This window comes from Hyperolius riggenbachi, chromosome 8, assembly GCF_040937935.1.
Source record: "Hyperolius riggenbachi isolate aHypRig1 chromosome 8, aHypRig1.pri, whole genome shotgun sequence".
NCBI classification, from domain to species: Eukaryota; Metazoa; Chordata; class Amphibia; order Anura; family Hyperoliidae; genus Hyperolius; species Hyperolius riggenbachi.
Window position 1 is genome coordinate 265,062,500 of NC_090653.1, and position 25,700 is coordinate 265,088,199.

The 25,700-nt window shown below is 45.9% G+C and overlaps 2 protein-coding genes across 2 annotated transcripts in view; one reads left to right on the forward strand and one right to left on the reverse strand.

Moving 5' to 3' along the window:
• The window catches only part of FTSJ1 (FtsJ RNA 2'-O-methyltransferase 1), a 44,274-nt gene extending 27,988 nt beyond the window's left edge, over positions 1-16,286 (reverse strand). Inside the window, exons 1-5 of the mRNA XM_068248786.1 lie at positions 16,184-16,286; positions 12,980-13,108; positions 10,650-10,719; positions 10,233-10,332; positions 1,936-2,014 (exon numbers count right to left, since the gene is read on the reverse strand). Coding sequence (XP_068104887.1) covers positions 1,936-2,014; positions 10,233-10,332; positions 10,650-10,719; positions 12,980-13,100 — 370 coding nt within the window. The 5' untranslated portion in view covers positions 13,101-13,108; positions 16,184-16,286. The remainder of the gene's footprint in view (positions 1-1,935; positions 2,015-10,232; positions 10,333-10,649; positions 10,720-12,979; positions 13,109-16,183) is intronic.
• A 37-nt stretch (positions 16,287-16,323) lies between these two features.
• SFT2D3 (SFT2 domain containing 3) lies at positions 16,324-20,285 on the forward strand. The gene has a single exon (XM_068248787.1). It carries the CDS (start codon positions 16,370-16,372, stop codon positions 16,982-16,984), a length of 615 nt encoding a protein of 204 aa, XP_068104888.1. The 5' UTR covers positions 16,324-16,369; the 3' UTR covers positions 16,985-20,285.
• Positions 20,286-25,700: the final 5,415 nt, after the last annotated feature.

Consider the following 25,700-nt stretch of genomic DNA (forward strand, 5'->3'; position numbering starts at 1 on the left):
TAACGATTCGGTAACGATTCGCTAAAACGGAATAAAGTGCAATTCATGAAAAAGAAAGTGGGCGTGGTTTAGCGTTACATTTAGGATTAGTTATCTCCTTCACTGCTCTGTCGTTATTCCTGTCAGATCATTGCTAACAGAGAAGATGGAGCCATTTGAAGTGGTTATGTATCAGCTGAGAGTGATTCAAAGGCGCAGAAGGGCAAGAATAAGGTCTGCAACCATATAAATTTGTAAGAGAATAGATTTATTTGCTATAACACGACATCTGCATTTCTCTTGAATCATCTTGTAAGAGAACACAGGCAGTGCCAGGGTTAACTAATTTTGCTAGCTGCACTATAATTTTTTAGAAAAGGCTCCTATCAAATTGTGGGATTGTCCCAACCACTTCCAGAATCCTGGTCCAGGTGGTAAGCCCTATTCAGAATGTTGCTACGTAGTGCTCAAAGGACTGCCTTTTACCCACAATTCCCTGGGAATCTTATGGCCTTGTGTTAAATTACCGCTGTAAAATGGAAATATCGACACGTTACCGAATGTTTACCGAATTGTTATCGAATTCACACCGAATGCCGAAAAACCTTGATGAATACAACTAGAAATCGCTAAACTTCGAATTCGGTAATTTAACAAACTGGAAAAAGTTATCTCAAAGAGAATGATGAATCGAGGCCAATTATCTACAACTTTGGATACATTCAGATTTCAATGCACTGAACTTTCAAGCTCTGTGTGTAAAGCTCAATCTACACGATACGATTCTTTGTGCGATTCAATTACGAATCTATTTACGATCCGATTAAATCCGACATGTCCGATCGGGCTTCGATTTGCCAATGTTTTGCAATGGCAAATCCAATCCCGATTGGACATGTCGGATTGAATCGGATCATAAATAGAATCATAATCGAATCGCACGAAGAATCGAATCGTGTAAATTGGGCTTAACCCTTCGAATGCTGGTCTAGTAATAAAAAATAAAAAAAATGCTGGTAGCATATAATATGCTGTAAATAATTTTTTAGAGCAAAGATGAAATGCAGGGTTATATTCCGCTTTAAACGAGCAACTGTAGTTTCCCACAATGCATCTCTACTGAATATGCAAATTATCACTTTCTGCCCCTGAAGCCAGGCTTGCATCCAAAACCGCTGGTGTATAGTGAGCCTAAAGCTTATACATTTTACACAGCCACATCAACCCCACATTCAGAAAGCCTGGTTCAGACTTTCTGGTCCTCCTCAGTGCATGGCAGGGATTGATGTGGCTCTATGGGATAGGGCTTGGACCAGTACTGAGGGATTCCCAAGAAACTCATGGTGACTCAAAACTATTAAGAAAGTATAGGGGGCTAAAAGAGAGCATGATGCATTCCTCCCAAATATGCAAATCATCTCTTTATGATGTGTGCCTGGCTTTCAGCGGCATAAAGAAAGGATTTGCATATTTGGAAGTGATGCATCATGGGAAATCAAAGCTTCTCATTAGGATGGAAGGACTATGTGGAAACCATGGCTGTGGAGTCCGGGCAATTTTGGGTACCTGGAGTCGGTGGTTTCATAAACTGAGAAGTCAGCCCTGGTGGAAACTATCACAGTGACACTATACTAGGGATAGCCCAAATAAACAGCATTTTAAAGGGGTACTATAAAGGGAGAACTATAATGTGGGCACAATGAAGGCTCCCTTGGCTTATAGATGAATCAACCATTTCTCTCGGTTTTCTCATGGCAAAAATCAGGACCTTAGTTTTCACTTACCGGTATGTTTATATTGGAATTTATACAGTAGTAAATACTTGTTCTCACTACAATCATCATGTCAAGCTGAGACAAGTTAAGACGAAAACTTCAGCAATGTCAGCTGTGAAAAGCGGGGTCCTATTTGCAGCAGGACACTACGAGAAGATACTAAAGGAAATGAACAAATTACCATCAGGCGCCCCATCACACACCACCAGGTCCGCTGGCTGCCCCTCAAAGTGCAGAATAATCTCATGAGCTGTGGAAACCTGCAAGAGCAAAACCAAAAGAGTTTATAATACATAGAGAGAGAAACAGACTTCAGTGGGCACAGAATCACCAGAACTGGACTGCTAAAGACTGGAAACACATAGCCTGGACTGGTGACTCTGGATTTCTGCTAAGGCCACAGGTAGTGACTACAGCATGAACCTGTGGAGCCACCCTGCCTTGTGTCAGCAGCCGAGGCTGGGGGAAGTTTGGGATGTGTTACAACAAGAGATATTTAGCAGGAGTGTGCAACTAACAAATCTGCATTAATTCCATTATGCAATCATGTCAGTGTGGAGCAGAATCCACTTCAATAAAGAGAACCTGAAGTGAGAGGGATATGGAGGCTGCCATATTTATTTCCTTTTAAAGAGTAACTGTTAGGCATTAAATACAAAATAAATTTTCTAATTCAGGCTGTTACAATACTCAAGAGAATGCTAACCAGGCAAATGCAAACTTTAAAATCAATCTTACTGTGCTCCTTCTCTCCCCATGCCCCCAAGCTCTAAGATGGTACGCAGACTAACACAGACGCAAAAGAGAAGTGACATGCTATGCTGTATCAGCCTTATTGGCTGAAGCCTCTGTCACTTACCTCTCGGCGCTGTGATTGGATGCCTGCTCTCCCCTTCACTCTCTATGTTTCAGCCGCGTTAGTGCGCAGGTAGGGGGGCCAGAGGCTGTCTCCTGACACTGTCCTCGGCCCCCCTCCTCCAGAGGCATGTGGGCTCCCTCTCTGCTGCCCGCAGAATTCTCCCTCTTCCCCGTGCTGAATATTGGGGAAGGATAAAGGAGCTGCACACAGACTCCCTGAATAATGGTTCCAGGTGATGCAGTACCCTTCTATACGCTGTGCACTGCCTCTGGTGCAGAGAACAGATGGGAACGCCAGCACTTAGATACACTATTAGGCGAGTCTTTGCCTGCTGCCTTTAGCCTCCCCGCTGTGCTCTGAATCAGTGCGGGGTGGAGGAGAGTGATGCGGAGGGGGGGGGGGATTCTTTAACCTGGAGGGCACAAGATGGCCCCTGCCAGGAAAATTATATAAATTAAAAGAAACCAACACGTGGACAGTGCATTACATCTGATATGTAAGTAGAGCAAGCATTTATCTACTTACATATGTATTTTCGTGGGGGGCATATGATGGCTAACCGTTGTTCTTTAACCACTTGCCGACCGCCCACTGTAGATTGGCCGTGGCAAAGTGGCAGCCCCAGGACCACGTAACGCAGATTGGCGTCGGGTCCTGGGTCTCTTTCGGGCCGGGGATCGCGCGCATCCGCCGGCAATAGGCTCCGCCCACCCGCGACGACAACCCGCCGGCCGTTCGAAAGCGCCAGCGGGTTGTTAACCCCACGATCGCTGCATACAAAGTGTATAATACACTTTGTAATGTATACAAAGTGTATTATACAGGCTGCCTCCTGCCTGTCCTAGTTTGACCAAACACACTGATCCTGCCCCCCTCTTCCCTCTGATCGCCCACAGCACCCCTCAGACCCCCCCCCCCCCCCCTGCCCACCCCCCAGACCACTGTTTGCACCCAATCACTCCCCTAATCACCCATCAATCACTCCTTGTCACTATCTGTCAACGCTATTTTTTTTATTAGGCCCCTAACTGCACCCTGGGGGCTCCTGGTCACCCCCCCCCCCACCCCTAGGATTCTCCCCAGAAACCCCCCCCCCCCCCTCCAGTGTACTGTATGCATCTATCCCCCTGTAATAACCCACTGATCACCTGTCAATCACCCCCTGTCACTGCCATCCATCAATCAGCCCCTAACCTACCCCTTGCGGGCAATCTGATCACCCACACCATCAGATTGCCCGCAGATCCGACGTCAGAGTCACCTCCCAAGTGCATTGTTTACATCTGTTCTCTCCTCTGAACACCCACTAATTACCCATCAATCACACCCTATCACCACCTGCCACTGCTACCCATCAGATTAGACCCTAATCTGCCCCTAGGGCACCCAATCACCCGCCCACACCCTCAGAACGCTCTCAGACCCCAGCCCTGATTACCTCGCCAGTGCATTGCTTGCATCTATTCCCCCCTCTAATCACACCTTGAGACACCCATCAATCACCTCCTGTCACCACCTGTCACCCCCTAGCACACCTACCCATCAGATCAGGCCCTAATTTGCCCCGTGTGGGCTCCTGATCACTTGGCCAAACCCTCAGATCCCCCTCCGACCCTCTTCCGATCACCTCCCCAGTGCATTGATTGTATCCATTTTCCCCTCTAATCACCCCCTGAGACACCCATCATTCACCTCCTGTCACCCCCCCCCCCCACCCCCCTAGCACTCCTATCCATCAGATCAGGTCCACTACAACCTGTCGTCTAAGAGGCCACCCTGCTTATGACCGGTTCCACAAAATTCGCCCCCTCATAGACCACCTGTCATCAAAATTTGCAGATGCTTATACCCCTGAACAGTCATTTTGAGGCATTTGGTTTCCAGACTACTCCTCACGGTTTTGGGCCCCTAAAATGCCAGGGCAGTATAGGAACCCCACAAGTGACACCATTTTAGAAAAAAAAGACACCCCAAGGCATTCCGTTAGGTGTATGACGAGTTCATAGAAGATTTTATTTTTTGTCAAAAGTTAGCGGAAAATTGATTTTTATTGTTTTTTTCACAAAGTGTCATTTTCCACTAACTTGTGACAAAAAATAAAATCTTCTATGAACTCACCATACTCCTAACAGAATACCTTGTGGTGTTGTCTTTCTAAAATGGGGTCACTTGTGGGGTTCCTATACTGCCCTGGCATTTTAGGGGCCCTAAACCGTGAGTAGTCTAGAAACCAACTGCCTCAAAATGACCCGTAAATGGGCCCCTTAGCGCACCTAGGCTGCAAAAAAGTGTCACACATGTAGTATCGCCGTACTCAGAAGAAGTGTTTTTTTTATACACAATTGTCCATTTACAGAGATATTTCTCCCACCTAGCATGGGTATGTGTAAAAATACACCCCAAAACACATTATACTACTTCTCCTGAGTACGGTGATACCACGTGTGACACTTTTTTGCAGTCTAGGTGCGCTAAGTGCCCAACGTCCTATTCACAGGTCATTTTGAGGCATTTGCTTTCCAGACTACTCCTCACGTTTAGGGCCCTAAATGCCAGGGCAGTATAGGAACCCCACAAGTGACCCCATTTTAGAAAGAAGACACCCCAAGGTATTCCGTTAGGGGTATGGTGAGTTCATAGAAGATTTTATTTTTTGTCACAAGTTAGCGAAAATTGATTTTTATTGTTTTTTTTTCACAAAGTGTCAATTTCCGCTAACTTGTGACAAAAAAAAAAAATCTTCCATGAACTCACCATACTCCTAACAGAATACCTTGTGGTGTTGTCTTTCTAAAATGGGGTCACTTGTGGGGTTCCTAAACTGCCCTGGCATTTTAGGGGCCCTAAACCGTGAGGCGTAGTCTTGAAACCAAATGTCTCAAAACGACCTGTGAAATCCTAAAGGTACTCATTGGACTTTGGGCCCCTTAGCGCAGTTAGGGTGCAAAAAAGTGCCACACATGTGGTATCGCTGTACTCAGGAGAAGTAGTATAATGTGTTTTGGGGTGTATTTTTACACATACCCATGCTGGGTGGGAGAAATCTCTCTGTAAATGGACAATTGTGTGTAAAAAAAATCAAAACATTATCATTTACAGAGATATTTCTCCCACCCAGCATGGGTATGTGTAAAAATACACCCCAAAACACATTATACTACTCCTCCTGAGTACGGCAATACCACATGTGTGGCACTTTTTTGCAGCCTAACTGCGCTAAGGGGCCCAAAGTCCAATGAGCACCTTTAGGCTTTACAGGGGTGCTTACAATTTAGCACCCCCCAAAATTCCAGGACAGTAAACACACCCCACAAATGACCCCATTTTGGAAAGTAGACACTTCAAGGTATTCAGAGAGGGTCCGTGGCAGATATCATTTTTTTTTGTCACAAGTTAGCGGAAATGGAAACTTTTTTTTTTTGTCTCAAAGTGTCATTTTCCGCTAACTTGTGACAAAAAATAAAATCTTGTATGAACTCACCATGCCTCTCAGTGAATACTTTGGGATGTCTTCTTTCCAAAATGGGGTCATTTGGGGGGTATTTATACTATCCTGGAATTTTAGCACCTCATGAAACATGACAGGTGGGCAGAAAAGTCAGAGATGCTTCAAAATGGGAAAATTCACTTTTTGCACCATAGTTTGTAAACGCTATAACTTGTACCCAAAGCAATAATTATACACTGAATGGTTTTTTTTTAATCAAAGACATGTAGCACAATAAATTTGGACAAAAATGTATACAGAAATTTTACTTTATTTGACAAATTTTATCACAGAAAGTTAAAAAATCATTTTTTTGACAAAATTCATTTCTTTTTTTGATGAATATAATAAAAACTAAAAATCGTAGCTACAATCAAATAGCACCAAAAGAAAGCTGTATTAGTGACAAGAAAAGGAGGTAAAATTCATTTAGGTGGTAGGTTGTAGTACCGAGCAATAAACCATTAAAGCTGCAGTGGTCTGAATGGAAAAAAAAGGCTCTGGTCCTTAAAGGGAAGGTTCGGGGAGGGCTGTAAAAAAATAAAAATCAAAATCCACTTACCTGGGGCTTCCTCCAGCCCGTGGCAGGCAGGAGGTGCCCTCGCCGCCGCTCCGCAGGCTCCCGGTGGCCTCCGGTGGCCGACCCGACCTGGCCAGGCCGGCTGCCAGGTCGGGCTCTTCTGCGCTCCAAATGCCGGCACTTCTGCGTCCCACGTGGACGCGCTGACGTCATCGGACGTCCGCCGGGCTGTACTGCGCAGGCGCAGAACTACCACCAGGTCGGGTCGGCCACCGGGAGCCTGCGGAGCGGCGGCGAGGGCACCTCCTGCCTGCCACGGGCTGGAGGAAGCCCCAGGTAAGTGGATTTTGATTTTTATTTTTTTACAGCCCTCCCCGAACCTTCCCTTTAAGGGGTTTTATGACTGCAGTCGTTAAGTGGTTAAACAATACCAGTTGCCTTGCTGTCCTGATGATCATTCTGGCATCAGAATAGTCTGAAGCACACACCTGAAACAAGCATGTGGCTAATCTAGTCAGATTTTTGTCAGAAACCTGTAATCTGCATGCTTATTCAGGGTCTATGGTTAAAAATATTAGAGGCAGAGGATCGTCAGGATATCCAGCAGGGCTGTGGAGTCGGTAAAAAAATCCACCGACTGACTCCTCAGGTTAGGATTCCACCGACTCCTCTAATTTGCATATTACAATTTTGTTGATTGAAAGTATGTAACATGAAATGCATCTCTTAACTGCCAACACTTAGGAATTTTAAAATACAACTGAAGTGAGAGGGATATGGAGGCTGCCATATTTATTCCCTTTTAAAAAATACCAGTTACCTGGCTAGCCGGCTGATCTTCTGCCTCTAATACTTTTAATCATAGACTAAAACTAGTTCTTGGTAAGAGTACTTGTAGAAGACAGGAATAAAGAACATCTATCAGGCCCAAGGCAATGTGACTGTGGGTACATGTAAGAGTGATGTGCAGGTACTCTGCAGGAGAATGAGGGGATTCTTCCTCTACTACACATTCTTCATGCACAATCTGAACATGGATCAGGCCCTAGGCAATATAACTGTGGGTACATGTAAGAGTGATGTGCAGGTACTCTGCAGGGGAATTAGGGGATTCTTCCTCTATTACACATTCTTCGTTTACAATCTGAACCAAGTTTATGGGTGATAGACAACACCTCCATTCTCAGTGGATTCTCTGCAGCTCTGTGGGGGGTGCATATGTAGAGTATAGTACTACTGTGTAACAAAGTAAACACGAGACAGATGAAATTAAAATATTATACATACATGGGGCTTCCTCCAGCCCCCTTCAGGCTAATCAGTCCCTCGCTGTCCTCCTCCGCCACCTGGATCTTCTGCTATGGGTCCAGGTACTTGAGCCAGTCGGGCGTAGTACGCATGCACACACTCCGCCGCCAGGAGCATACTACACCTGTGCAGCACTATTGCGCAGGTGCAGAATGTTCCTGGCTGTGGGAGTGGCATGCGGCCGGACAGCGCTGACTGGCTGAATTACCGGGACTCATAGCAGAAGATCCAGGTGGCAGGGGAGGACAGCGACTGGATTAGCCTGAAGGGGGGTTGGGGCAGCCTCAGGTATGTATAAAAATTTTCTTTTCATTCATCTTAGGTACCTTTTAATTCGTAGTCACCGAATTTTAACAACATATCAAATTATTTGATTTCATAAGCAAAGAGAGTGCATACATTTGCATAAACCAGCATCAATGCAGAATTATTTCCATCTCACTGACCATCTCTATTAGTGACACGGCTACACATCAGGCTTTATTCTTACAGCATAGAAGTTATTTAGATGTTATTTAGTGTATATATATATATATATATATATATATATATATATATATATATATATATATATATATATATATATATATACACACACAGTCACAAACAGATATGTATATCTGACTTTAAAAATGTGGGGACTGCTTTAATCAAAAAGCACAAGTAACTATTTTTTGATTAGTTTATTTAATTTTTGTGGACTAAGCACAGCTATTACTGTATATATAAATTATTTATGATGACTATTATCTGAGAAATAGAAAATTTTCTATTTTAATTACAGTTTAAATTCATTAGGAGTCGGAGTCGGTGCCTTTTCTCTGGACTCCGACTCCAGGTACCCAAAAATTGCCCTGACTCCTCGACTCCACAGCCCTGATATCCAGGCAATTTGTATTGTTTAAAAGGAAATACGTTTGTCAGCCTCCATATCCCTCTCTTACAAGTTCCCTTTAAGGACTAGGGCTATTCTGAGGGAAAAGGGCGGCCCTACCCAGTATAGTGTTCCTAATAACGTTCTCAGTGAGTGTGTGTGCCTTCTATTATCTACAGCAAAACTTGCTTTGGCCCCTTAAAGAGACTCTGTAACAAATTGTTTATCTTTATTTCTTCTATGCTATAAGTTCCTATGCCTTTTCTAATGTGGTCTGGCTTACTGCAGCTTTTCCTAATTGCACAGTAGCTGTGTTATCTCTGTTATATGATCTAATCTTCTCTCTATAGTCGGCACAGTCAGGCTGAGGCAGTCAGACTGGAATGTGCAGGGCTGCTTGTGATTAGCTAGAAGCTGTACACACCCCCTGCAGGCTCTGTGTGACTAACACACTCTGCTTAGCTGAGCCTATTAGAAGCTGGTTAGTTTGTTTGTAAACACTGCCTAAAACTGGCAATTACAAGCCAGGTTTGCAGCAGAGAATGGCAGAAACAGCACAGAGGGGACCAGGAGCACATAATGAATAGAATGGTATGCTTTTTATTGTAAGAATTTCAGAGTACAGATTCTCTTTAAAGTGAACCTCCAGACTAAAAATCTACTCAGCAGCACTGAAAAGGCTTGGTGTTTCTTTAACAGTTTCACAGCATCAGAGCTATGTTTTTCTTACATAAGCTTTATTTTTAGCTGCACAAAAGCTTAAGCCCCGCCCCATCAAAGAAAACTGCCTGGGCTTTTTTTCCCTGATGCTGTGCAAAGCATGATGGGATTTCCTATGCTGTTATTCACGTTGCCTAGCAACTGGGAGGGGTGATCAGGACACAGGACAGTTGGAACTGTGTCTCATGCTCCCTGTCACCTCCTTTCAACCAAAGAGATGGCTGCCCTCATGACATCAAACATTTGCCTGTTCTTTTAAAACAGGGTAGGTAAGAGATTATATTACCTATCTATTTTAATTAACATAACTATTGTAACTTAATGACCATTTTTTGTTTAGGCTGAAGTTCCTCTTTAACCACACTTTGCCACGATTTGCAAAAACACGATCCGCTGAGACAACAGAAATGCACTGCACTGTCTGATATCCCCATACATGCTTTGCAAATTCCTGTGGAATCCCAATGAATGGTTGCCAATGACAATACGCAAACCCTTTGCAAGTTCCAATTATTGTAATGAATGGAAATACATTTGCATTGACAAAACAAAACAAAAAAAACCACACTGTAGTGTGTTGGCACTTCTGTTTCCCAATGCGCTTAAGTGGGAAAGGGGCCTTTGCAGAATATTAGTCAGGTGAAATACAGTATATATTAGACTGTTGCTTGGGGTTCAGATTGAGGTGGTTCTCCAGCAATAGTCAGTACCTTTGTGATGTCTCCCTGAATCTGGATCACACCAGGAAGCGGGGCCATGGCCTGCAGATCCACAGCAACAATCTTCACTTCCAACGTCTCATCATTGGCCCTGAGCAGAAACAAAAAACAGGCTCCTCCCTTCAGATTGTGTTACATCTTTGTTTCCAGCTTATGTGTAGGGATGATCAATGAAATGCAAATTCTTCTGAAATTATGCAATTTTTTTTAAATGTAAATGTATGCAGTTTGAGAATGGGCCAATCAGTTTAAACCCAGGTTTAAAATGATTGGTCCAGTTTCAAGCTGCATACATTTACATAAAAATTTGCATACATTTCTTTAGTGAGAAAAATTTGTATCCACTCGGAAATTATTTGCATATCTGTGATCATCCCTACTTATGTGTAGGAGAGGAGGCCATTTTACCTGAGTTTTCTGCTGAGAACCTGACTCCAGCTCCCGGGGGCTGCACACAGATCCACGGCTCGCTGCACACCTGGAAGAGAGACAATTGTCACATCTCCGCTAGTAGGATGTCCCTGGCTCCCTGTACATTCCCAATCTGCATTATATGAGCCATTTCGCCAGCCTCCAAGATGGCTGCCTTAAAGTGTCAATACACCACTCGAAATCTCCCACCAGATTGACCATTAGATAGATCGCTCTCTGATCAAATCTGATAACAGAAGGCTCTATTGCCTGCCCACACACTACAATCAGATTTCAGCATAAAATCTATTGTAAATCGTCTTTTGTGGCTGCCTGCCAGCCCCCCAGGTCTCCCTCTATGTTATATGACCTTACCCCCTGGTCCTGTGATGCAGTCTCACCTGCCCGCTGGCGCACCTGTGTAGCATGTCAAAGGGGGGTGAGGAACAGTGACATATTGCCCAATAGCGCAATATGTCACTGTTCCCGGAATATAAAGTGAGATGAAGTATACTCACAAACGTGGGTTGCAATGAAGGGCAACCATCCGCAAGGAGCAGATCGAGAACATAAACCTTTCTCTACTCGGGCAATCCAGTTTTGGCCGGATCAGAGGTGGTCACACTCTTGAAGAATCGTATAGAGATTCTGCAAACGGTTAAAACCACTACAGAGTGATATACTGTATATTCCTGCGTATAAGACTACTTTTTAACCCTTGAAAATCTTCTGAACAGTTGGGGGTCGTCTTATACGCCGGGTGTCATTGATGCCGGTTGATACGCCCTATCCTGTTACCGCCTCTCAGATCTCCCTGCTGAGGGAGCGCAATCTATTCTTCCATACTGCTCTGATAAACAGGTAGATAAGGAGAGCTGACCAGTCTTAAGGAGAGTTGACCAATGCAACAAGTCAATTGGTATATACTGTTATATACTGGGCAACACATACAGTACAGCACCAGTATCTGTTCATACATCGCACCAGTACATGATATTTTTATTTTTATTTTAACTTGGTGTGCGTTGGAAGAGGGGTAGTTTTATACCGTGACTATATCCCAAACTCTATATTTTAACTGGAAAAGTTGGGGGGTCGTCTTATACGCCCAGTCGTCTTATACGCAGGAATATACGGTACATTCCCCTGTGGAAGTGGGGGGGGGGGGGGTGGAAAAGAGGTGCCCAAGGGCAATAAAACCTTTTGGCTTTATAAATTTGGTACTGTGATTAGCCTGAGGAAGTGGGCTAGCACCCAGGAAACACATTGCCTGTGCAAATACAAACTACTTTTTTGGTTTTCAAAGATTTGTTTTTCTTTTTTTAAAGAAAATAAAGCAGTACAGTAAGCAAAGATCAGATTGCCACATAACATGTCCAATAAGGCATAAAATATAAACAGTAACACTGAATACAAACATGAGGTTTAGGCCGTTGAATATTGTAGGCCAACAATGGACCTATGAGGTCTGAAAACTAAATGTATACTGCTATGTGCATTTATAAAGGCAAAAACAGGGGAACAGAGTAAAACACATTTAAAACTAGAACAACAACTGAAGGGATATGGAAGTGGCCAGTGGAAGATCAAATGTACTCCAGAGGATTATACCAGCTATCTGGAGTATGTGCTGCAAGGAATGGGGATACCAAGCCAAGCAGGGGAGGGCTGGTAAGTGAAAAGATTATGGAGGTCTATCCAAAAAAGGTGGGCAGAACTTCTGCTGAAGGACCGAGCTGATAACTACAAACTACGCTTTGTCAACCTCGCTAGTGTCATTGGAAAGGTAAGTCAGCTCCACCGTTTTTTGCTTTTATTGTACTTTTTACAAAGTTGTATTGCTCTTTTGTGCCTCTTTTCTCTGGTTCTGTGTAGCGCGTGTACAACACCCTCTTGATCTGCTAGGCTTCAGATAGGTTGTAGTAAACTATGCCCACACTATTCGGCCAATCAAAACACTGCTCTAGAGGGTGCTGTGATTGGGGAACTGTTCCCTATAAGGGTTCCTGCTTGGAAACCTCATTGCTAGCACCTAATATTTAAGGCTTATTGGCTATCCGGCTCTTGGGGTTTTTCCTTAGCAAATCTAACTTCTCCACATTCTGAAATAGTCCAAAATTTAAAAAAAAAAAAGTTTTGCCCTCAGTTCCACTTTAAATCGTAAAGTACAATTAACAATAGTTTAAGAGATCATACTAAACCAGTAACAGCTGAAGAAGTCAGAGCAGGGAATAACAGGCAGGGAATAACAGGCAGGAAAATGGTAAAGGGAGATGAAGTAGACATTGAGATGAAGTAATGGCATTATGGCAACTGCCACACATTACCTTGGAAGAGCTGGTATTCCTCATCTAGCTGTAGCAGTTTGAACGCACTGCGAGCCCTCCAGCCTTCCTCTTTCGCCAGGCGGTAGTAAATGTCCCTCTTGTCCTTGGATGATCGCCCCATAATACTGCCTAACAATGAAAACAGGTAGAGAGAAAAAAAATCTGCACAAAACAACAAACAAACAAACAAACACAGAACATTTATAGTGTGCTTTTCTCCTGGCGGACTCAAAGCGCCAGAGCTGCAGCCACTAGGACGCGCTCTATAGGCAGCAGCAGTGTTAGGGAGACTTGCCCAGGGTCTCCTACTGAATAGGCGGTGGCTTACTGAACAGGCAGAGCTGAGAATCGAACCCAGGTCTCATGTGTCAGAGGCAGAGCCCTTAACCATTACACTCTCCAGCCAAAGGCCAATAGTTTTACCTAAAGTGGACCTGAACTCTTGCACAGGACAGAAAGAAAATTGACAAATCCACCCTGTATGTATTTAAAGAGTTTGGCCTGTCTAATTCCCCCTCATCTGTGTCTGATCAAAACTGTAATTTGATCTCTCAGCTGTGTCAGCTGGCTTCCTCAGCAGAGCAGCTAATTTGTAAACACAGGATGTTAACCCTATGTCTGTAACAGGAAGTAGGCACACTGCAGATTTATTGCAGGATTTGTATCAGCTGTAACAAATAAGTGTTTTTCTTTAACGGTTATTATGCTGTTGCTTATCTTTTCAAGTAGAGAGTTCAGGTTCACTTTAATAAATACATGCATAAAGCACTGAGGAATGATACCCTACCTCCAGCTAGAAGCCAAAATCCTACAAAACAACAGTTATGACCCATTCCAGTCTGGCTTCAGGAAACACCACAGCACTGAAACTGCCCTCATCCAAATATGCAACCACCTGCTCATGGCAAGAGACAGAGGAGAGTGCTCGATCCTCATACTGCTAGACCTTTCTGCAGCCTTTGATACAGTTGACCATGACATCTTGATAAACAGGCTACAGGAATACTGCGGCATTGATGGCATAGTTCTTCAGTGGTTCCAATCCTTCTTGAGTGGCAGATCCCACAAAGTGTCTATGGGGCCCTTCCTGTCCACCCCTGTATCACTTAAGTATGGGGTGCCCCAGGGCTCAATCCTCTCTCCCCTGCTTTTCACTATTTACATGTTACCGCTGGGAAAACTAATCCAAAAACATGGCCTGACATACCACTGCTATGCAGACGACACCCAACTATATCTTTCCTTCAAGCCTGGTGTGACAGACCCAACTCTAACTATAAACGCCTGCTTACGTGAATTACAGAAATGGATGAATGACAACTGGCTGAAACTAAATGCAGACAAAACTGAAGTCCTTCTGATTGGAGGGCAGAGCATGATAACAAAACAACTTAACTTGCAGTCTTCACCACTGGGAATAGGAGGCACGGATCTACGCAGCTCTGATCATGTGCGTAGCCTGGGAGTTCTAATTGATTGGGATTTAAACTTCAGAACTCAAATCTCTGCTGTGGTGAAATCATCCTATTTTCACCTGAAGAACATTGCAAAAATCAAGCACCTCATCCCCCCAGAAGATCTGCCAACCTTAGTCCACGCCTTCATCACATCCCGACTGGACTACTGCAATGCTCTCTACACTGGCCTTCGAAAAAAGGCCTTGTACCGTCTACAGCTGATACAGAATACTGCTGCCAGACTGCTAACCAACCAACCCCGTCACTGCCACATAACACCAGTCCTGCACTCCCTTCACTGGCTACCTATAGAATGGAGGGTCCTATTCAAGATCGGCCTACTGACATTTAAATCCCTGAATAATCTAGACCCTGGATACATGAAAGATATGTTGCAGCTACGTAGCAATCCCCGCATTCTCAGCTCAACAGGTTCTAATAATCTAGTCATACCCAGAGTCCACTTGGAAACGTTTGGTCCCAGAGCCTTCTGTCATGCTGCCCCTACGTTTTGGAGCTCCTTACCTCAACAGATCAGGACAGCTCCATCCCTGGACGTGTTTAAATCCAGACTGAAAACCTACCTGTTCAGTTTGGCATTTGCAGAAATATAACTTTTGTTGTGTTAATACTTCATCCTACTAATTACTGAATCTGAGAGAGCCTAAGCGCTTTGAGTCCTATGGGAGAAAAGCGCTATAGAAATGTTATTGTATTGTATTGTATTGTATATAGCAACCAGAGATAAACTATCAATGTCAGCCTGGATATAACTGAACTAATCATCCACCTTTCTTGACATTTGTGTAACGTAAAGAAAATCTGTAACTAAAAAAAGTTCCCCTGGAGGGTACTCACCTCGGGTGGGGGAAGCCTCCAGATCCTATCGATACACCTCCCCAAATGGCGGGTATGTAAATATTTACCTTCCCGACTCCAGGGCAGGAGCAGTATCGGTTTTCCGCTCGGAGATAGGCGGAAACAGCCGATCTCTGTCGGTTCGCTCTACTGCGCAGGTGCAAGTCTCCTGCGCCTGCGTAGTAGAGCGGACCCGACAGAGATCAGCTATTTCTGAGTGGAGAGCCACAGCAGCGCCTCTGCTGGAGCCAGAAAAGGTAAATATTGCACAGCCTGACAAATTGTCTCCTGTGCGTTCCGTGGGCTGCAGCGAGACCGCTGTGGGACACAGGAGGACGGGGGTAGAATGGACTACAGCCTCATGACATATTCTCATGGCCGGATTTGAGACCAGGCCTCAAAGGCCATGGCCTAGGGCACCAGGAAGCAAAGGGCGGGCAGCCGCTGGAACACTCAGGCAGTTAAATTTCCGCAGTCGCAGAACTGGTCCCTGGCAGTGAAGAACATTACAGGACAGGGAGAACATGAAGGCTGTACATGCACTAGATTCTCAGTCCTGTCCTCAGTCCTTTCTGACGCCTCGGTGAACCCTTAACAGATAAAAAGACGCTCAGCCACCACCAAACACAGCACAAGAATCATTTGACAAGGATTTCTTGGTAAAGGCTATAAAGTAAGAAATGGGAATCCAGTAAAAAGATTCCACTACCACACTGAAATTCACAGCACCCCAATGCCAACCTTCCTGATGGGATAGGTGCCCAATGAAGCACACTATTTGCAGTGGAATATAAGGCAGAGGGATGGGGAGACGTTGGTACCCTAACACTAGGAAAGGGGGGGGGGGGGTTGTATTGGGAAAGCAGAGAGACGCATAACACACGCTCACCTCCTCCTGTCTCTTGGGTCTGAGGGGCGGGGCCTGTTATTCCTTAGCCGCACGCTGGCTGGTCTCCGGCAAAATGGCAGCGATCTCGCTCTGGGCCTCTAGCGGCGGGCTGAGAAAGTACGGTGTCCTGGAGGGTTTTGCGCAGCTTTATTAGCACAGGCGAGCAGACGCGGAAGTGTTGCTGCTATGGCGGATCTGGGCAGGCAGTTACAGGAGTATGTGGCTCAGAATAAAGCTGGGAATGGTGGCGCTGCCCCCTCAGCCTCCTCCTCCCCTGGAGAGCGATCAGAGAAGGGCTGGAGGTCCTGGTTCTCCCCTCCCAGCGGTGGCCTGTCCTGGTCATGGACTCCAGTGGAAGCAGACCCACTTCTTCCGGGGATGACAGGCTCACAGAGGCTGATGGCAGCAGCAGTGTGTGCAGCTATGGCAGCCCTGTGCTTCGGCTTGGCCAGCCTGTATGTTCCCCTTCTGCTGCTCCGCGCCCGAAAGTTCGCCATGCTTTGGTCCATGGGGTCGCTGCTTGGACTGTGTGCGGCTGCGTTGTTGCGGGGGCCCAGCCGACTTCTGCGGGAGCTCGATCCCTGGTTCGTTCTTTACCTGGCAGCACTAGGTGGCACGCTGTATTCTGCCCTGGGGATCCGTAGTACTCCGCTCACCGTGCTAGGGGCCACTGCGCAGATTGTCACCGGAGCTGCCTTCCTCCTAGGGATGATCCCTGGTGGAGCAGCTGGAAGAAGGTACATTGGTGGACTTTGTGGGAGTCTTGTGAAGAAAGGGGTCTCTAAAGCTCTTCCTGTATGAAGAACCCCTCATGGAAGCCAGCAGGCTGCTTTGATGCCTTTTGGGACTTAGGACTATGAAATAGGATCTGGAATTATGAAAAAACGTCCATTGAATTCTTAATAGTGCATGCGGTATGAAGATCCGCCTTGAAACCTTGAGGCTACTCTGACTGCGTTTGGTACGGAGGACTCTGAAATGGGGGTCATAGCATTAATGTGAGACAATAGAAAGCCTTTTTGCACTCCTGCTTGAAGAGTCTCTCTTAGAAACCAAGAGTTTGCACCCAAGCAACATGTGACTGACAATGGAGATCTTCATATTAGTGGCTACTGAAGAGTTATGTACTATTGGTTCTCAGTCTTCAAAGCTGCAGTGTTTGGAAGACATTTCCTGGATATGTAAACATATTTCTTTAACTGACCATAACCCTCTCCTGTGATACCAGTATATTTTTTTTCAAAGTCTCGCCAGATCCAGAAGTGGCCTTAAAATGCCAGCACACCACTATGAGACTTATGGAACTGAGTTTCTGACTTCTCTCTTGCAATCCTAGTGGTGTGTTTGGTTTCTGACTAGAGCATTAGTGATATCCATGGATACCGAACAGACTTCTCCAATATTCAAGGATGTTTATCTGTTTTAGTTCCTGTGATCTTCATATGCTTACTGAGTAAGTAATTTCAGGTCGGCACTCCGTTGTCTCAATGCAGTTATCCATTTATTGCATCAGTCAACACTGACTTGTTCTGAAGAAGGGGACCAGTTTCAGGCCACGATATAATTGTCAAGTCAGTGTTGACTGATGCAATAAACCGATAACTGCATCGAGACAACGGAGTGTCAACCTGAAATTACTTATACTCTATGGACTGTTTGGTGACGTGGCTTAGCACCAGGTCGACGTGTGGGTAAGGTGTGCCAACCCAAAGTATTGTGGATTATTCATATGCTTACTGGTTAGGGCTTTAACCCTGGATAAACAATGGACTGCCTTCAGGGACCTGTGGGGATCTTAGGGCTATAGTATTCTTAGGTCACTGTGAGACCAAGTATTTTCCAAGTTCCAACACCAAACATGGAGGACTATGCCTCATTATAAACCGAGAAGTTCAGAGTTTTACTCTGGTGATCCTTGTGTGAACTTGTGGCCACTGTAAAGAGAAAAAGGGTGTTTTTCTAAGTTTTGGAGGTGTGATTCCTCCTTCTAGGGCAGGTTGTCAAACTCAATCACATAAGGGGTCAAAATCTAAAACAGTTAAAGTCATAGGCCAAAATTTAAGATTTAGCATTTATTGAACAATCTGAAACTAAGTTGCATAACCATAGCGACCGTGGGGGGCCTGCTCCTCTCCTTTCTGCAGAGGAGCAGTTTAACATATGCCTGTTCCAGGACTGCTTTGGGTCATCTCTGATTTTCCTGATAGCCACATGCTCTATGCTGTATACCCCTGGCTCTGAATGCATGCCACGTGATTGGGAGAAGGAGATATGGAAGCACACAGCGTGTGACTTCCAGGAAGAACAGAAGAGACACAAGTCACCGCTGGTGCAAGTAAATATTACACTGCTCCACTGCACTACTTTGCAATGTGGGGAGATGGTGTCGGGGGAAGGGGTAAAGTTGTGTGTGGTTTACCACCCACTGGGGGGTTGGAGGTTTATTCCAGAACAGGGCTCAATGCTAATTTTGTTGGGGTCCCGTCGGTTATTGTGGGCACCCTGGCTTAAACTGACAGTGTTTCAATTAAAAAGACTGTCACCGGTGTGCTCCTTTGGACAGAAAAGATGTGCTGCCATTCTGTTACAATGATGGGCATTTAAAGTTCTAGAGGGCCACATAAAATGGCAAGGAGGGCCGCATTTGGCCCGCAGGCTTTTTGTTTGGCACCTATGTTCTAGGGAATTACCATCCTGCTAGCTGATAAGGAAAAGAAGAACTCGACACAGAAAATATTTTAGTGACTTATCCAGTCTGAGACCAATTTAACATTCCAGTAAACGTTAAGTCTTACAACATAGTGCTTGAAGTAATTATTCTGTTGCCCTTGTCACTGACATGTTATGCTGGGATTACACGTTACGTTTTTGCGAAGAGTCGTTCCGATAGATGACTTGGATGATAAAATTCCGACATGTCCGATGTTCCGCTCCATCCTTTTCCGCTCCATCTCTCATAGAAGTGAATGGAAAAAAGATAAGAAAAACGAGTGGAAGATAAGAGAATCGAGCAGAAAGTCAAATGGCTAATAGATCGCGCGCAGAATCGACCGCGAAAAATGTAACGTGTAATCCCAGCATAACTCCTCATTTGATTTGACATAAAACCAGAGTACTGGAGGTTCCTGCATAATGCAAGAATCCTCATACACTCTAGAGCTGGAACAGGAGTGAGCTCAGGGACCGGCATTGCCAGGTGTTTGTAGGCATTGAACTTTACCAAGGGCTAATTTTTAAAGTTTAGCGCAAAGAAAACTAAAGCAAAACCCAACACTTGCTGCTCTGGGCAACATCTCGATTTTTTTTCAGGGCTGTGGAGTTGGTCCAAAAATCTTCCGACTCCGGGTACCCAAAATAGCTCAGACTCCTCGACTCCGACTCCTTAGTCTAATACTTAACAGGGCTGTGGATTTTTTACAAAAATCATCCGACTCCCGACTGACTCCTCAGTTTATGAAATCAACTACTCCGGGTGCCCAAAATTGCCCCTGCTCCGACTTCACAGCCCTGCGATTTTTAGACCCAGTTTTCTTTGCCCCACAAATGTTTGTACCCACGCAGATGAGGGCTACACGTGCCCCGACAGGCAGTTTGGAACTAAAGGTACCTACACACATGCGATAACAGTCGTCCAAAATGGCCAGAAACAGCTGTTTCAGCCGACGATCATTTTGTGTGTCCAGCGGCCACTGACTGATCCTTCTCCTCGGGAGTCACTAAAGGACAACTGAAGTGAAAGAGATATGGAGGCTGCCACATTTATTTTCTTTTAAGCAATGTCAGTTACCTGGCTAGCCTGCTGATCCTCTGCCTCTAATACTTTTAGCCATACACCCTGAACAAGCATGCAGCAGATCATTCTGGTGTGATTCAGACATTACTGCAGGAAGTATGCTGGTATTGTTTAAAAGGAAATAAATATGTCAGCCTCTATAGTTCTTACTTCAGTTGTCCTTTAAAGAGAACCCAAGGTGGGTTTGAAACTTAACCACTTAAGGACCAGGGGATTTTCTTCTGATCGGTGCTGCGTGGACTCTCCAGCCCGCAGCACCGATCAGGAAATAGCCAGGGTGATCAGACTTCCCTCCCCCCCCCCCCCCCCTCTTTTTTTTCCCCACTAGGGGGATGTCCTGTTGGGGGGGTCTGATCGCCGCCGGCTACCCGCACTTTCCGGGGGGGCTCTTCAAAGCCCCCCTCCGGAGCGCTTTCCGCCCTCCCCGGCTTTCCCTCCCTTACCCTCTGAGCGGCGCAGGACGGATATCCGTCCTGCGCCTGATAGGATAGGCTTCTGCCTATCAGATGCTGGCGATCCCCGGCCAATCAGAGGCCGGGGATCGCCGATCTACATCACGGCGCTGCTGCGCAGCAGGGCCGTGTGATGTATGTGTTTACATTTTGCCGGCGAGCCGCGATCGGCGGCTCTCCGGCTGTTCACGGAGACACCCTCCGTGAACTGGCATGGAAAGGCCGCTCATTCGAGCGGCCGTTTCCATGCTATACCACTAACGACCCGCCGACGCCTATGGGCGTTAGGCGGTCGTTAAGTGGTTAACCTGCTGGGCGGTCTGGACGAGCTCAGCTCGTCCAGTACCGCCGGAGCCTGCCGCTCAGGCCCTGCTGGGCCGATTTGGCTCAAATAAAGTGCAGCACACGCAGCCGGCACTTTGCCAGCCGCGTGTGCTGCCTGATCGCCGCCGCTCTGCGGCGATCCGCCGCGAGCAGCGGCGAAAGAGGGTCCCCCCAGCCGCCTGAGCCCAGCGTAGCCGGAACAAAAAGTTCCGGCCAGCGCTAAGGGCTGGATCGGAGGCGGCTGACGTCAGGACGTCGGCTGACGTCGATGACGTCACTCCGCTCGTCGCTATGGCGACGATATAAGCAAAACAAGGAAGGCCGCTCATTGCGGCCTTCCTTGTTTATTCTGGGCGCCGGAGGCGATCGGAAGAACGCCTCCGGAGCGCCCTCTAGTGGGCTTTCATGCAGCCAACTTTCAGTTGGCTGCATGAAATAGTTTTTTTTTTATTCAAAAAAAACCCTCCCGCAGCCTGCCTGGCGATCTTAATAGAACGCCAGGCAGGTTAAAGGACAACCGAGGTGACATGATGATAGACATGTGTATGTACAGTGCCAAGCACACAAATGACTGTACAAGTAACAGTTTCTGTCCGGGTCGGATTATATCATAACCCTTGCTGATAAGTAATTACAGCCATAAAACACTTTCCTGTCAGTAAATGGCTTTTGTGAGCAGGAAAAACATAAAACGGGTCAATCGTTCAAGATTTGAGCTCTGGCATACTTCAATGAAGGCATCATTGAGCAGAGACAATGAAACAGTAAAAACTTAAAAACTGGATTTAAATATAAAAACTGGGATGTCTAAAGTCATTTTTAGGAGGAGGATAGATACTATTGTTTATCTTATCAGTTTATTTTCACCTCGGATGTCTTAAGAAAAGAAGCATGGCACCTGAGTCGGGGGGTGTAACCAGATCAGGCAGCGTCTACTACCGCTGTCCCCTGCTGCTCCCACGGTGCAATTTTCCTCCACTTTCACTTCTGTGACCTCTGGGGTCACGTTGCTGCAAAAGCAGCTCTGTGCAAAGGAGAGTGGTGATTGGCATGGAGGGGGCGGAGAGAGGCAGGGAGCACGCGATGGAGAGCCAGTGACAAGGCTCTGATAGGTGGCGAAGGGGGTGTTCCTCTCCTGCAAAGGACGCTCCTTCCCCATTAATTTTGTCGACGTTCTAAATGTCGGTAAATTCAGGGGGGCTTTTGCCGCACAGGGGAGACTGAGAGCCGCTAAGTGGGCACACAGAGGCATGTCCTGCAGATGGGATCATGCCTCTGTTCCTTTTCTACATTTAAAAGCCCACCTCGGGTACACTTCAAGGATCTGCCCTGTTGGATTCTTTATGACTCCCGATGCCCCGAGCATGACAAATCACATTATTTTTTTACACCCACAGACTGTTGGAAGATGTTGAGTGACGATTGTCATCCCTCTGCCCCCCCCCCCCCCCCTCCCCAGCAACATAAAACATTACTAGGCTAGGAATGTGTCTGTACAATATCATTCCACCAATTGTCACCCAAAGGGATCATTTCTGCGATGGGCAACAATTATCGTATGTGTGTATGAACCTAATGCATTTACAGGTTTGTTACTGTGATCAATTCTGCCTTTTAAAACATAGCTTTCCATCGCCACAGAAGGCTGGTGGTCATATCCAGTTTTTTAGTTCTGTTTTTTTGGGATAGAATACATTTATGTTATCTCCTCGGTAGGGCTGCACGATTTTGGGTAAAAATTGAAATTGCGATTTTTCTGTCAGAAATTGTGATTTCGATTTTTTTTTTCACGATTTTTTTCCAAAACAAGCTTTAGCTTGTCTTAGTGTAGAGTGTCGTGCGCAGCGGGTTTTGGGGGGGGGGGGACTGGGGTGCAGCGGCATAGCTAGCATAGTAGCCCCAATATAGGGAGTTTAGTTGCCCTAGTGTGGCTAGTATAGTGCTCCAGTATAGCTAGTATAGTGTCTCAGTATAGATAGTATAGTGCCCAGTATGGGTAGGTAGTGCCGCAGTATAGCTCGTAAAGTGCCCAGTATAGGTAGGTAGTGCCCCAGTATAGTGCCCAGTATAGCTAGTATAGTGCCCAGTATGGGTAGGTAATGCCCCAGTATAGCTAATATAGTGCCCAGTATGGGTAGTTAGTGCCCCAGTATAGTTAGTATAGTGCCCCAGTATAGCTAGTATAGTGCCCAGTATGGGTAGGTAGTGCCCCAGTATAGTTAGTATAGTGCCCCAGTATAGCTAGTATAGTGCCCAGTATGGGTAGGTAGTGCCCCAGTATAGTTAGTATAGTGCCCCAGTATAGTTAGTATAGTGCCCCAGTATAGTTAGTATAGTGCCCCAGTATAGTTAGTATAGTGCCCCAGTATAGCTAGTATAGTGCCCCAGTACAGCTAGTAAAGTGTGCAGTATAGGTAGGTAGGTACGCAGTGCATATTTATGATGTTAATGAGCCGGGCAGCGGGGGGAGGAGAGTTCAGTCCAGAGCGGCACACAGCTTCTCCAATCGCTGGATACCGATGGTATGACGGCAGCAGTAGGCGGAGCTGTACTAGAGCGTACAGCTCCGCCTACTGCCTCCGTCATTCCATTGCTATCCAGCGATTGGAGAAGCTGTGTGCCGCTCTGTACTGAACTCTCCACCTCCCGCTTGCCCGGCTCATTAACATCAATAAATATGCACTGCTTCTGTGGCTCGGCACAGCGGCTGCGGTAGGCGGATCATATGCGGCCAAGCGCGGGCACTAAAGACCGAAAACCGCCGGAGACAGACAATCCCAAAATCGTCTTCACAGGAACCGCGGTTTCGGTTTTAAACCGAGAAATCATGCAGCCCTACTCCTCGGGTAGGACTTACTACAGATCACATAATTTCATATTGTGGAAGAGGCCCTGCTCACAGTGGTCAGTTGCATTGCAGAATAATTCTGCATATCAACTCACTGGCCATACAATTCTATGTGCCTGTTCACAGTACTGTATTGTAACTGATTGCTCAATCTAATTTGCTGCATGCAGGCTTCGCATTAAAGTCTATGTCCATTGGTGTTCACACTCATTATAATGTGTGCGCTATGCAACTGACCACTGTGAAGCTAGCCTAAATTTTCCTGAAATTCAGGAAATGCATAAAAGCCATGCATAAAATGCATAATGCATAAAAGCATAAACTTGATTCTCATCCCATTCTTAAAGGGTTACTAAAGCCAAAATAAACAAATCAGTTAAACTTACCTGTAGGTCCTTACAGCCCCTGGAGTCATCCTGTGCCCACGGCGTCCTTCAGAGTCCCTCCAGTCAGCAGCGGCGACCTACGCAAAGCTGGCCGGACACGCCAGTCAGAGGCCACTGCACATGTGCAGCCTTGAGCCACGCCCGCACCCTGACCAAGCTCCCGCAGCCAGGAGCACTCTACGCATTGCAGTAACATTTTTGCATACTGCACATGTGGAAAACGCTCCAGACAGCGGGAGTGCTGCAAGGTGGCGCATGCCCGGCCAGCTTAGCGGGGGTCGCTGCTGCTGGCTGGTGGGTCTTGGAAGGACTGCATGGGAACAAAATGACTCCACGGGGGGCACAAGAAGCCCCAGGTAAGTTTTTGTTTTGTTTTTTGCTTTTGATTTCCTTTCAATCTAACTGATGAATATGTTGAGTGAATTACTCCTTCTTTACACCACCCAATATTCACTTCAGATCAATGAACACTCTGATCAGAATGTTTAATTGTCTGTTGCTTTGAAGTGAATTCTTCTGCCTCCCAATATACAATATTTTTATTGGTTGTCAAAACCGTTTGGGTGTGGCAGTGCGTATCGATTGGTTGTGCGCATGTTGCACCATAGGAATGTGCAAAGAACCAGTCGAAATTATGTAACAGGAATGGGAAACCCACCAAAACTTACTGAGAATTAAAGATCAGATGAGGAGCCTACATATGTGTGCATTGATTTAGCATTTCTGTCAGCTGATTTACCATTTGGCAAATCTACAGGAATGTGAGTCAGGCCTGAAACTGTGACTAATTTGGGCAACTTTAGCAACCTCAACCTATGAAACAATATGAAATCAGTATTTGCCTTTAGTAAAAGCTGCATGTGAAGCAGATCAGTGAATTTACACATACAGGTTACCAAACTCAAATTGGTAGACAAGTGAGTTAAAGAGGAACTTTAACCAAGGATTGAAATCCTTGGTAGCTGAGATAATAAGTAGCTGATACCCCCTTTCCCACAATAAATCTTCACCTTTTTTTTCAAATAGATCAGGGACATCTGTATAGCTGATATTGTGGTGAAACCCCTCCCACAGCGTGATGTCATGACCCTGGTCCTGACAGTTTGCTGTCAGTGAATCTTGGTGCACTGTGGGAAATAACAGCTTTTTCCAACTGCCAAGCAACCAGTATCTCCCTCTGTGCATAGAACTCTCTGTAATGAACATTCCGTACAGATTACCTGGCAGGACTAAACATGACACCACCAGTGATAAATAACAGAATGTAAATCAGGAGTGGAAAACATTTTACAATAGACAAACACTGACTAAATAATCTATAAGTAAATATTGTAAAAAAAAAATTTATTCATTATGTAATTTTTCCATTACAGTTCCTCTTTAAAGGAAAGGTCTGGGGTTAAAAATACCAAAACCAAAATCTACTTATCTGGGGCTTCCTCCAGCCCCTGGCAGCCGTCCTGTGCCCTTGCTGCAGCTCTGCTCCCAGCCTGTGTCCTGAGGTCCCCTCTAGCCAGGTTGGCATCTTCTGCACCTGCTCGGCCGCACCGCTCACGTTATGCACAGACGCAGTACTTGTGCGCCTGTGCAGAACGTTCCTGGGCACGTGATCGGCGCAAAATATGCCAACCTGCCAAGATCGGCATCTGCAACAGAAGAGACACCAGCTGACAGAGGAGCAGAGCTGCGGCGAGGGACAGATAGGCTGCCAGTG

Excerpts from the sequence above, each read along its gene's own strand:
- SFT2D3 (XM_068248787.1), top strand. The coding sequence starts at position 16,370 with ATGGCGGATCTGGGCAGGCAGTTACAGGAGTATGTGGCTCAGAATAAA.